Genomic DNA, 12,204 nt, shown 5'->3' with positions numbered 1-12,204 from the left:
AGAATTAGCTTGTCCCTTGCCCTGTGATTCTGCTTGGATGTGGCAGCAAGGCTGTTAGCCAAAATGGATGCTGTTCTTGTTGTTGTAACATTTTATTTAATCTCCACTGGGAAATTGTGCTTCTCTAGAGAAAATAATGGTAATACAAGGAAGGTCACTTCAAGGTATACTATAAGAAGCATGACACTGGGGTCAAAGGGCTTAGGGGTTCATCAGTTCTGCCCTTAAATCTTTGAGAAAATTCACTTGCTTTCATTTCTTCATTTATACTGTGTTAGGGAAGGAGAGGTAGACGACAACGCATCTAAGGCCTGTCTCAGTTCTATGATTTTCCAGATACAAGATATTCAAATACCCCAGAACAAAGCCAGTTCTATTATCCATTAGCACATAAGGAGAGATTTTTTAAAGGATGATGAAAACAGTTCTACAAGCTAAGTCACAATGGCTGGAGAAACAACGATGCTATAAGAAAGATGAATGATTTCTTCTGAAAAGCTGCCTCAGGCACTGTCTGCCTGCCACTTCCAATAAGTCACTTAACATTCCTGGGCCTCAGTGTTTTGATCTGTAAAAGAGGAACAATAATACTGCATAGGACCACTTGGAGAAAATACTTAAGAAAATGATCAAAAAGTATTGTTATTTTAAGGTAAATGCTATTTAAACACTTCCATGCCCCCCCCCCCCAAAAAAAAGGGCTGGTGGATTCTAGGAGACAATCAATATTTTTAAATAGATTTTTTTCCATCACAGTAAAATAACATGATGCTTGTAGATATTGTGATATTTCCAAGAGTACAGATTGTTTTTCCTATTTGGGCTCAGGAAATACGAAGACAGGGGTCACTAAAAACTGAAATCTCACAACCTTGAAACAGTAGATCATTTTAAATGCTCATCCGTCTCTCCTCCCAAGATGTTTGGTTTTGTTGTTGATGTTGTTTTGGTTGGTTAGTTAATTGAAGTCAAGTTGTTGAAATTGGAGCCGAAATTAATGCACCAGTGCTAACAATGCTGCCTGCTCCTTTTAACATTCCATGGGGAGGAAGCTCCAAGAAGACCAACCAAATCAGAAGGTATTCTGCCTTCTCAGTTCCAGGAGTTTTTGTAATTGTGTCAGCTCCAGAATTCGTATCTTTTTTTATCATTTTACTGTGGTTATTAGCTCCATGATTCTTCATTTCCTGCTACAAGCCTAAGGAACCTTGTGATTGTCACATTTAAGATTCTCTTACTACTCTCTCCACCACTCTCTCTTACTACTCAAAAACATGATAAGGTATACATTAGATACAGTCTTCCCTCATATTTAAAGGACACTACCTCTTCACCAAAAAAATGCAGTTGTCATTGATACTTATGAGAAAGTTGATGTCACTGTCAATGGGATCCTCAAATAGCAAGAATCCCTCGATAACCCACAACAGGCCAACAACAACAGCAATCACAGAAAATTAACTCTTAAATAGCGATTTTACTTAAAAAGCCAAGATCACCTGCAGCTCTTTCACGGCAAAAGAGTTTATTGTGGCTGTTCACGTAGTAACTAACATTCTCTTCTCTCCTCGGGTAATGGCTGGGACTGTTCGAAAGCCACCTGAGTTTGAGGAAGCCCTTGAAAGGAAAAAGGTTTCCCTTGTGGCTCAGCTGGTAAAGAATCTGCTCGCAATGTGGGAGACCTGGGTTCGATCCCTGGGTTGGGAAGATCCCCTAGAGAAGGGAAAGGCTACCCACTCCAGTATTCTGGCCTGGAGAATTCCATGGACTGTATAGATCATGGGGTAGCAAAGAGTCAGACAGGACTGAGCGACTTTCATTTTCACTTTGAAAGGAAAGGTGATTGACCAGAAATTCTTCAAGAGGCACATTTCTACCAAGTGCCTGAATAATACATGATGATTTGCTATCCTAGTTGATAAGTTATTTACTAGAAGATAAATTTAAATCTGTTTTTAATTATAAAGAGTATTTTCTAGTAGCATAAGTCACTTTCATGCCCTTCCCCTGAATCCCAAACTAAATCCTAATAGAAGTGCAGAGTTTTAACACACTCTCCTTCAGGCGGCAACAGCGATATTTATACACGTTAAAAACCCATTTCCTGAGTTGGCTCTTCACCTCCTCCCAACAGAATGGCATCTGACTCTGGGAGGAGATGGGGACCAGGAGCCTGTATAGAACGTCTCTAGGCTTGTCCTCTGTCTTTTCAGCCTGTTTGATGAACGGCTGTGCGCTGCATCTTCCAGCTGCTGAGCTCTTCCAACTGCTCTGTAAGCGCTTTACCCTGGAAGCTCTGCTGTGAGTACTAAAGGCGTTTGAAACGATTGCATTCTATCCCTGCCCCTAGGACTTCCCAGCACCTCATGCCATCTTAATGCCACTGGGAAAGAGAGGGGCTGGAGCTCTGGTTTATCGAGCAATGGATACATTTACAGTTTGGGTGAGTTTGAGAATGTACAGGGGAGCAAGAGTTATAAAACACTCCTGTGGTTTGGAAGAGAGGAACGATGACAGGTCTGTGCCTGCGCCCCTCCACTTTGCACTCGAGTTCAGGAAACTCTGCCCTTCGTGAGCCTTAACTTCGAAGGGTGTGGGTGGGTGAGGAGGTGGAACCCGACAGCCTGCAGCTAGTCCTTAGGTTCCCACGTCCCTACCCCTCGGACTTTTCAGGTGCCTGGGTGGGAGGTGGAAGCAGCCGCATCCTCCCATCCCTCGGGGCCGCGACTCGGACGTGCCGGTCTCTCCTGGGGCTCTCTCTCCTGGGGGAGGCGGCGCCGTGGACAGCGGCCAGAGAACCCGGAGAGCCTTAACGGAAGGGCGAGCAGTACCGAAGGGGAAGGCGCTGCGTTTCTGCCGCGACCAGCTTCCCATCACTTTTCCCGGGACTTTGCTCATCAGCTGGTACACTCCCTGGAGAGGAGACCGAGAAGGTGCGCGAAAGGTCCCCAAAAGCGACCCCAGGAGAGCGCTCCTCTTGGGATGGGGACCCGTTAGACCCCGCCCCGCTCTACCCACCCTTCCCAGCCCCCGGGAGTCAGCCCCGCGCCGCGGCTCCCAGCAGAGCCCCGGGGTTCTGCTGCATCTGCTGGCGCCGAGCGGCGGGAGGCGTCTGCAATAAAGGCACGGATAAAAAGCCGGGGTGTCAAATCCGAATGCACCTCTTACCATTGGACCGCCGGACAATGTTCTCCAGAAATGTGTTTTGCGGGGCCACCAGTCCCTTCCTGCCCCCAGCCATGGTCATCCTCCCGGCAGCTCGGGGTCTGGGGGGGCGTCCCGGCGCGGCGACTCACGGCAGCAGCAAGCTGGGCGCGGGGCCCGCGAGCGATCCCGGCTGGAAGCGCCCCATGCGCCCCACGGGGACCCGGGCGGGCAGGGGCGGCGGCGGCTCCCTCCGGCTGCCACCCTCGCGCCCTCTTCGCGCCTCCCTCCCCGCGGCCCGCCTCGCAGTGTACTCGCGCGGGGCTCGCCGCGCCGCAGCCGCCTCCGGGTGGGCGGGGGGCGGGGGGGAGCCGCCGCAACCGGGCCCGCGGCGCCCCCTACCGGGCGCGTGTCCCCCGCCGGCCTGCGGGAGGCCGAGCGGGGCGCTCCCGCAGCAGCCGGGAAGCCGAGCGCCGCGGAGGGCCAAGGCTGGACCGGCAGCGCCGCGCTCTGGGCACAGCCGGGAAACGTGCACAGGGCGCGCCTTGGGTTGGGTGGCGAGGTGGGTGTTGGAGCTGCTGTCTCTCGGGGGTTCACTCCCAACGGGGTCGCAGGGAGTCTTGGAGGAACGTAACACTGTACCTCTCCTCCCGTGCTCCGTTCCAGGCCGGAACCCTTGGGACCTCTAAAGCTCTTGAAACCCCTTCCTGCTGGCCCTCTAGGGTCTCTTAGCCTCATTGTGAAAGTTGCCCCACCTGCATTCTGAAGCCAGTGTTTGACCATTAATTAATGAAGTACCTAAGGGGTCAGGCTTGCAGAGTGACTAACTGGTTGGACTCCAGAAGAGCTGTCTTGGGTTGTTTTTAAAGGTAACCCAGAGTCAAAAACGCACGCTCCAGACACTTGACAAGTTTGCGGGCTGTCTCGATTTCCACTCTTATCCAGTGAATATTTTAGCAAAGACCAAGAAAATACATGTATATATACAGAAAGGTTTTCTGTTTTGTTTGTTAGCAGAATCACAGCCTGTTATGATCAGTGTGTAAGATTAGGAAACAAACAAGCTGTCTGACAAACATCTAAACAGGTGGGATGGGGCTTGTCCCTGAGGGCAAATGCTTGGAGGTTGGGGTTGGGGTGGGCAGCTTCCCCAGACATTTGACATCAATTAAAAACCACAGAGGACTTCCCAGGTGGTGCTAGCAGTAAAGAACCCGCACGCCAGTGCAGGAGACATGGGTTTGATTCCCCCGGCAGGGAAGATCCCCTGGAGGAGGGCATGGCAACCCACTCCAGTATTCTTGCCTGGAGAATCCTATGGACAGAGGAGCCTGGTGGGCTACAGTCCATGGGGTCGCAAAGAGTCGAACACTATTAAGTGACTTAGCACACAAAAACGCAAAAACCACAGCCTTGACAGGCACACACTGGTATATTTAAATCCATGGCTGATTCATGTCAATGTATGACAATACCCATTGTGGTATTGTAAAATGATTAGCCTCCAACTAATAAAAATAAATGAAAAAAAAATGGATAACCCACAAGGACCTACTGTACAGCACAGGGAAATCTGATGGGTGTTACGTGGCATACCAAATGGGAGGGGAATTTGGGGGAGAATGGATACATGTATATGTATGGCTGAGGCCCTCAGCTGTCCACCTGGAACCATCACAACATTGTTAATTAGGCACACTCCAATAAAAGTTCAATAAAAAATAAATTAATTTTTTTAAAGTGCAGCTTTAACTTGATGGACAGGCCACCCTGTTCAGGATGCTGTGTTGGTCCTCATACCTGCCTCCTGGTATAAGAAGAATTACATCAACTCAAGATTTCTGGGCAGGAGCTCAGACTGTTTGGGGAGATTTTTACCTGCACATGGGCTTTATCTGTTTTTTCACCGTATGTCCCCAGAGGGTGTATGACCAGAGACTAAGGAACTGCCCCACAAAAAGAATGAGTTGATCATTTCCTAGTCAGTTCCATGCTGGGACAAGCAACAGTTGACACAAGAATGTAAGAGGCAAGATACTGACTGCGCAACCTCAGCTGTCCAGGTTAACCATCCTGACACATCCTAATGTTTTGTAGATACCTGCTCAGTTTATTCATCTCTCAAATACAGAGATTGCCCAGCAATCTCTCAGAGATGCCTTGAAGAGCAAACGTAATTGATTAGGGGAGAGCCCCCTCAATTGCAGAGTACTATACCACGGTCAGACGTCATCATTAGAGTGACCAGATAAATCGGGCCATTACAGACATCACCCTGTCTCGCCTTGTGCAGACACAAAGTGAACGGATGGTAGCTGTTTGCAGAGTTAGGGAAGGCTTGCGCGGGCTTTTGAAACCAGTAATGGTATACTTCTTCCACAAGGTAATATTCTACCAGGCACATCCGTCACCCAGCTCAGAGCAGTGATTTCTTAAACCCTAGCTCCGTCTAGTGGTTCTTTGCTCTATTACAAATGAGATAACAAGCAGTGTGGATGAGAACTTGGAGATGTATTGATGCTGAGCTGGTTCGAAGGTGTCTGCCTACTTCATTTGAATCAATTCATTTGAATAAGGCTCTTAAGTTTATGTGATCTACTGCAGGCCCAAGGGGAGATTTTTCATGATGATATTAAATCTGTCAAGCAACCTCATAATCCTGCTTGTGAAAGGAAGATAAAGAAAAGAATGGGTGGGACGGGGGAGCTATCAGAGAGAGTTAATAAAATTTCTCGGATTTTAATGAGCTCTCATGTTCCAGGGCTCGGGTATAAAGGAAACAGATGATATTCATTTGAGGTGAGAGATGTTAAAGCTGTGGCAGGCTACCTGATAAGAAAAAAGGGCAAAGAGATAACTTCCATTTTTAATTTCAAATGTGCTACTACTGTGGTTCTCGGCACACACTGTGTGTATGTGTGTTGGCACCAATTTGAATACTGTCATTTTTAGTGGCACCCTTGAAGAGATTAAAAGACCCCAAACATCACTTAAACAGTCAGAAATCTTTAACCACTATATCTACTCAGTGTGAGGGTATCTCATGGCATCTACAAAAAACACGTCCTCTGCCCCGTCCATCCCCTTGGCCGGCCCTCAGCACTGTCTGACTGTAGGAGTGAAGCTGTGTCCTGCCTTGGCCAGGTTCTCTTTGCTATTCGCAGGCCTAGGTTGTGTGTGTTCAGTAAACACACCGTCTTTGTCTGGACTGGCTAGACAGTACAGTATATTATGCTCCTTACCTCTTACTTCCCACCTTTTGTTTCCTACTCTGTATTAACTTCCAGGAGCTTCTCAGCTTAAAGATCTAGCACTATAATGTAGGAAAGTTAGCTAGAACAAACTTTAATCTTACAAATTTGTCAAAATTGCAAACACTTTTGTAAGAGAGTCACAGTACAGCAATGTGCCTCTGTATTTTTATATAACAGGCAAAGCCCCTTTTTATTCTAAGGAATAACTTTAAATAACTGGGACCAGAGTTCCAATTAGACTGCCTCTGTCCCTCTCTGCAGGAAGTGGGCTACCTCTGTCTAGAACGTCTACCAAGAACAATACAGAGTCCGAAATGAAAACTTTAAAAATTTTACACCGCTGTCTCTAACCAGTGTCTCAGTGGTCTTCTTTTCCTATGCCCTCAGTATTGTGGTTACCCCTGGATTATAACATGTGGTTTGTCTGTATCATACAATAGATGGCGAGCTGAAACACAGATGAACTTCACCAATCTTTGTTTTCATATATACAATTAAGCCATGGTATAATTGGTGAGTTCACAAAAGTAGTTCACAGCGATGGAGACACTTCAGAGAGAGCATGGAGATACAGCTCTACAGAATGGCTGGGAAAAGAGTTCGGGGGAGGACAGAAAAATCTCAAAGCCCAACAAAAAGTACCTAGCAAATGAAGAGGAAAACAGTACCACACACCGGGGGTGGGGTGGGGGGAAGATGGCATCATGCAAAGACAAGAATTACATTTTTTCCTTTCAGTAAGATCATGAAGTATAGGAAACAGATTTCAAAAGCCAAGAACCTCTCAAACATAGAAGAGTTGCCGATGAGCCCTGGAAGTTCTCAGAGGAAGAATGGGAAAACAAGGGTGTTTCCTCTGCAGAAAAGAGTAAGTATCAATAGGAGAAACTGAACCCAGAAGGGACTTCACCTCCCTGGCCACCTTGAGTGAAGTATCTAAAAGAGCGGGGATATGCAGCATGCATGGGAAATTTCAGCTTCTATGACCCAGTGACTGATTTATTGTATGTAATCTCTGTTCACAAAACGTATTTTCTAATTGATGTACAGGAAATGTGTTGAGGAGGCCATATCCATTGGAAAGATCTGTTCTGTATTATGGGGTTTCCCAGGTGGCTCAGTGGTAAAGAATCCTCCGGCCCATGCAGGAGACACAGGAGATGAGGATTTGACCCCTGGGTCAGGAAAATCCCCTGGAGGAGTAAATGGAGGAGTAAACCCACTCCAGTATTCTTGCCTGGAAAATTACATGGACAGAGGAGCTTGGTGGGCTACAGTCCATGGGTCACAAAGAGTTGGTCACAACTGAGTACATACACAGGCATATTCTGTATTATGGCCACCTACCTCCACCAAGTGCTGGGAAAAAGAAGAAAACCTGCCTCCATAAGAATCGCAGCCTATGAATCTAATTGACTGGAGGGTGTCACACTGATGTAGGGGCTATGTTCAAATGTGGCTAACCCAATAGGCATTTTTAAACATTTGCAGCACTGGGTTATATCCTTCTAAATGTCCAAAGCTATTATCCTTCTTTCTCATTTCCTCCTATCAAAAGAGAACAAGATCTTTTATCACATCCCTCTCATGGAAAATAATGCAAAGCATTTACAACCGTCTCATTTTATTATGCAAACATTCGCTCAGAGTCTAGCATACACCAGATGCTGGAATAGGTTCTAAGGATGAAAAGAGGGTTGTGACTGACACCTGCCCCCGTGAAGCTCAGGAATCAGTGAGTACTTAGCTTCTTTATGATTTCTCTCCTTTCAGCTACTTTCCTCTCTCAGTTGTGTCCTCCAAACCCTGCTGTCTTAGTCCACAAACTACATTTCAGCTTGATCTCCTCACTGAAGACTTTCCTGTGCCTTCTCTTCACTGAGACTTGTCTCTTCCCTAAGGTCTTGGAGTCCCGCAGATCACACTCCTTTAGAAGATATTCATCTGCCATGGCCCCTGCACCTAGAAGCCAGAAGTGAAGTGGGAATCCATCAAGAGTAGGAAGTTGGACGCACAAGTGCAGGGCCCAAGAGAAACATCTGGGCAGAGCCAGAGATTGAAAAATCACTCGCTTATAGCCTTCAAAAGAGAGTGAGAAGGAGCAACCTAGAAAGCAGGGGGAATTGGGAGAAGCCATTTGAGAGAAGTCTTTAAATGGGAAGAGCAGTGAACACCATCATTTGCATACGTACGTGTGTACTAAGTCACTTCAGTCGTGTCTGACTCTTTGCAACCCTATGGACTATAGCCCGCCAGGCTCTTCCGTCTGTGGGATTCTCCAGGCAAGAATATTGGGTTGCCATTGGCTTCTCCAGGGGATCTTCCTGACCCAGGGATCAAACCTGCATCTCCTGAGGTTCCTGCGTTGCAGGCAGATTCTTTACCGCTAAGCCACCAGGGAAGCCCAACTTTATTTATTTATTCTTGGCCGTGTCATGTAACATGTGGGATCTTATTTCCCCAACCAGGGATTGAACTCTGTGTGCTGTAAAAACTGGAGAATGTCCCTGGGACAGAATGATTAGTTGGTCTTTTGAGACCTTAGTGGAAATATTTTCAATGGAATAGTGGGGACAAAGGCACATTACAATAGGTTTAAAGAATAATTAGAACGTTACAATCCAGATAGCAGACTGAGCTAGTAAGAATTGCCCTTCTAACCCAAACATACAGAAATGCCACATAAATTGTTTTTAAGCTTCACTTCAATATACTGCCAAGATCAAAAGAGGTCAAAAATGGGCAGGAATCCATTGCAGTTGTGGGACGACATGGGGAGCAGCAGGGAGCGTGACCCCCAAAGAAATGCTCCTTAGGGTGTGCAGTTTGGTATTTGTGTGACTGGTCTGAGGACAGAGGCCCCATTCATGGTGGGGAAACTGGAGCTGAGTCTCTGCTGGACCCAGGAACCTGGAAAAATAGAACCTACAAGCCTGAGCTCTCAGCTGGTCCAGAACATGGGTGGAAACAGTAAACCTTCACAAATCGGAACTCCTAGATCACCCAGTCTTCCACATTAATGGGACAGGATTCTCCCAGCTACCCTCACAGTGTGGAATCTTGTGCTAAGAAATTTATACAGAAATGTCACATAGCCCCATCAGAAACCAGTAAGAAACCGCTGCTGCAGGAAAAACATATACCAACCAATATACCTTAAGGTCCAACTGATAAAAATTACCCCCAATAGAAAGCATAGAGACATAATTACAAATCATACCAAAAATAATTCTACACCATAAATGAAATCAAATAAAAAATTGGGGAAAACAGCAACTGAGAAACAATGCGGGTTGCAGCAAGTTGAGACTTTAAAATGTGTATTTTATATATTCAAAGAATAAGGAAGAAATGTAAACCTTAGGGTGAAAATAAGACACTATGACCAAAAAAGCAGGCAGATTTTGATCAAAATCAAATAAAATTTAAAATATTCATGGAAACAAAAAATCCCCTCTGTGTATTATTCAGTAGTCTAGACCCAATTAGCTGGAAAGGAAATTACACAGAACATAGCCTAGAGAAATAAACAGATGGGGAATGTAAATGATAAGTGGATGGAGTGAAAGGCTCAAACATATGTCTAAAAAGAATCCTCTAAGGAATAAAAACATATATGGAGAAGAAGCAATATCCATAGGGACAATGAGAATAAATTTTTCAGAATTAAAGAAATCAAATATCTCACAATTAAATTCTCAAATTGAAAAGGCAGGATAAATGAAAACAAATCCAAACCTAGACATATAGAAGTGAAACTCCAGAGCGGAAAAGGAAAAGAGGAAATCTTAAAAATTATCATAGGCTCATGTCCATCAAGTTGGTGATGCCATCCAGCCATCTCATCCTCTGTCGTCCCCTTCTCCTCCTGTCCCCAATCCCTTCCAGCATCAGGGTCTTTTCCAATGAGTCAACTCTTCACATGAGGTGGCCAAAGTATTGGAATTTCAGCTTCAGTATCAGTCCTTCAAGGGCTTCCCTTGTGGCTTAGAGGGTAAAGCGTCTGCCTGCAATGCAGGAGACCTGGGTTCAATCCCTGAGTCAGGAAGGTCCCCTGGAGAAAGAAATGGCAACCCACTCCAGTACTCTTGCCTGGAAAATCCCATGGACAGAGGAGCCTGGGAGGCTGCAGTTCATGGGGTTGCATAGAGTCGGACATGACCGAGCGACTTCACTTTCCTTTATCAGTCCTTCCAATGAACACCCAGGACAGATCTCGTTTAGGATGGACTGCAGTCCAAGGGACTCTCAAGAGTCTTCTCTAACACCACAGTTCAAAAGCATCAATTCTTCGGCGCTCAGCTTTCTTTATAGTCCAACTCTCACATCCATACATGACCACTAGAAAAACCGTAGCCTTGACTAGACATGAGTCTGAGTAAACTCCGGGAGTTGGTGATGGACAGGGAGGTCTGGCGTGCTGCAATTCATGGTGTGCAAGGAGTCGGACATGACTGAGCGACCGAACTGAACTGAACTGATTTTAAAAACAAATTAGCCTTGGCTGTGTTTGGTTAAAAAAAAAAGTGGGATAATTTTAGGAAAGAAAATGTGTTTCACTGAATATTAAATTCTAGTTTTATTAATTAAAGTCTGTGTTAGTAAGACTCAGTTCTCAATAATTCCTTGCTGTTATGTTATACTGTTATAAGATTTAATCAAATTATTAAAGGAAAAAAAATTATCATAGGAAAAAAATAGATCAGCTACAACAATGTGAAGATGATATTGACATGAGAGATCTCAATCTAACAAGAGAGTTAAAAATGATGCAATACACCAGTGGTTCCCAACACAGTGGTAAACTTCAAAAGACTGACAGGACAAAGTACTGACGAGAATGTGGGGCCAACAGAACTCTCAAACAGTGCTGTGACAGTCTGAAATGATAAAAAAAAAAACCACACATTTTGGAAACAGCCTGGCCGTTTCTTAAAAAACTATCGATAACTACCCACCCCATACCCCAGAAATCCCACATGCATTCAAAAAAGATTTGTTTGTATCAGCTTCATTCATAACTGTCAAAGACTAAAAGCAGCATGTGTCCATCACCAGCAAAATAAATAAACAAACCATGGTGTACCAATAAGACTGAATACTGCAAAGTAGCAAAATGAAACAAAGAAAGGCAAACAGGTGAATCTCAACACATTACATGGAGTGAAAAAGCCTTAGACTAAAGAGTACACGGTATGTTATTTCATTCATACAGAGTTCTAGAACAAGCACACAAGTTAAGGTGAAAAAGAAATCAGAACAGAGACAAACACTGTTCTGATTTCTTTTTCACCTTAACTTGCCTAGGGAGGGACATGATGAAATTTTCAGGAGTAATAAGAACATTCTATATCTTCATGAAAGTGTGGGTTATGCATGTATATGATCTGTCAAAACTTAAAAAATGATACATTTGAGTTTTATGTATTCTGCATAGTTTATTTCAAAAAAGAAACTCTACATATTGAACCCGAGCTAGTTATATTCAGACTAATCATTTAGGAGTAAAGTATATGGATGTCTACAACTTATCTTGAAATGCATCAAAAAAATAAGATAAAAAGACATGATAAAACAAAAGCATCAAAGTGTTAATGATAGCAGAATCTGTATGGTTGGTATGTAAGTGTTCACTGTACAAGCCTTTCAAATTTTCTGTATGTTTGAATTTTTTTCATATCCATCTGAATCCATTTTAAAGGGAAGATAAAGTAAAGACATTAACAGAGACAGGCTAAAACTTATGAACATTTGCTGAAAGAAAGAACTAATTAAGAATTAGGAAAAAAAGAACTAGAAGAAAAAA

At 44.6% G+C, this 12,204-nt stretch overlaps 1 protein-coding gene across 2 annotated transcripts in view; it reads right to left on the bottom strand.

Moving 5' to 3' along the window:
- Positions 1-3,247, bottom strand: part of KCNH1 (potassium voltage-gated channel subfamily H member 1) — a 407,890-nt gene extending 404,643 nt beyond the window's left edge. For both annotated transcript variants that reach the window (XM_065936267.1, XM_065936268.1), the window contains exon 1: positions 3,169-3,247. In XM_065936267.1, coding sequence (XP_065792339.1) covers positions 3,169-3,247 — 79 coding nt within the window. The remainder of the gene's footprint in view (positions 1-3,168) is intronic.
- Positions 3,248-12,204: the final 8,957 nt, after the last annotated feature.

The sequence above is a fragment of the Muntiacus reevesi genome, chromosome 5 (genome assembly GCF_963930625.1).
Source record: "Muntiacus reevesi chromosome 5, mMunRee1.1, whole genome shotgun sequence".
Classification (NCBI taxonomy): domain Eukaryota; kingdom Metazoa; phylum Chordata; class Mammalia; order Artiodactyla; family Cervidae; genus Muntiacus; species Muntiacus reevesi.
The sequence above is the reverse complement of the archived record's forward strand: the minus strand, read 5'-3'. Positions and strand labels throughout refer to the sequence as shown.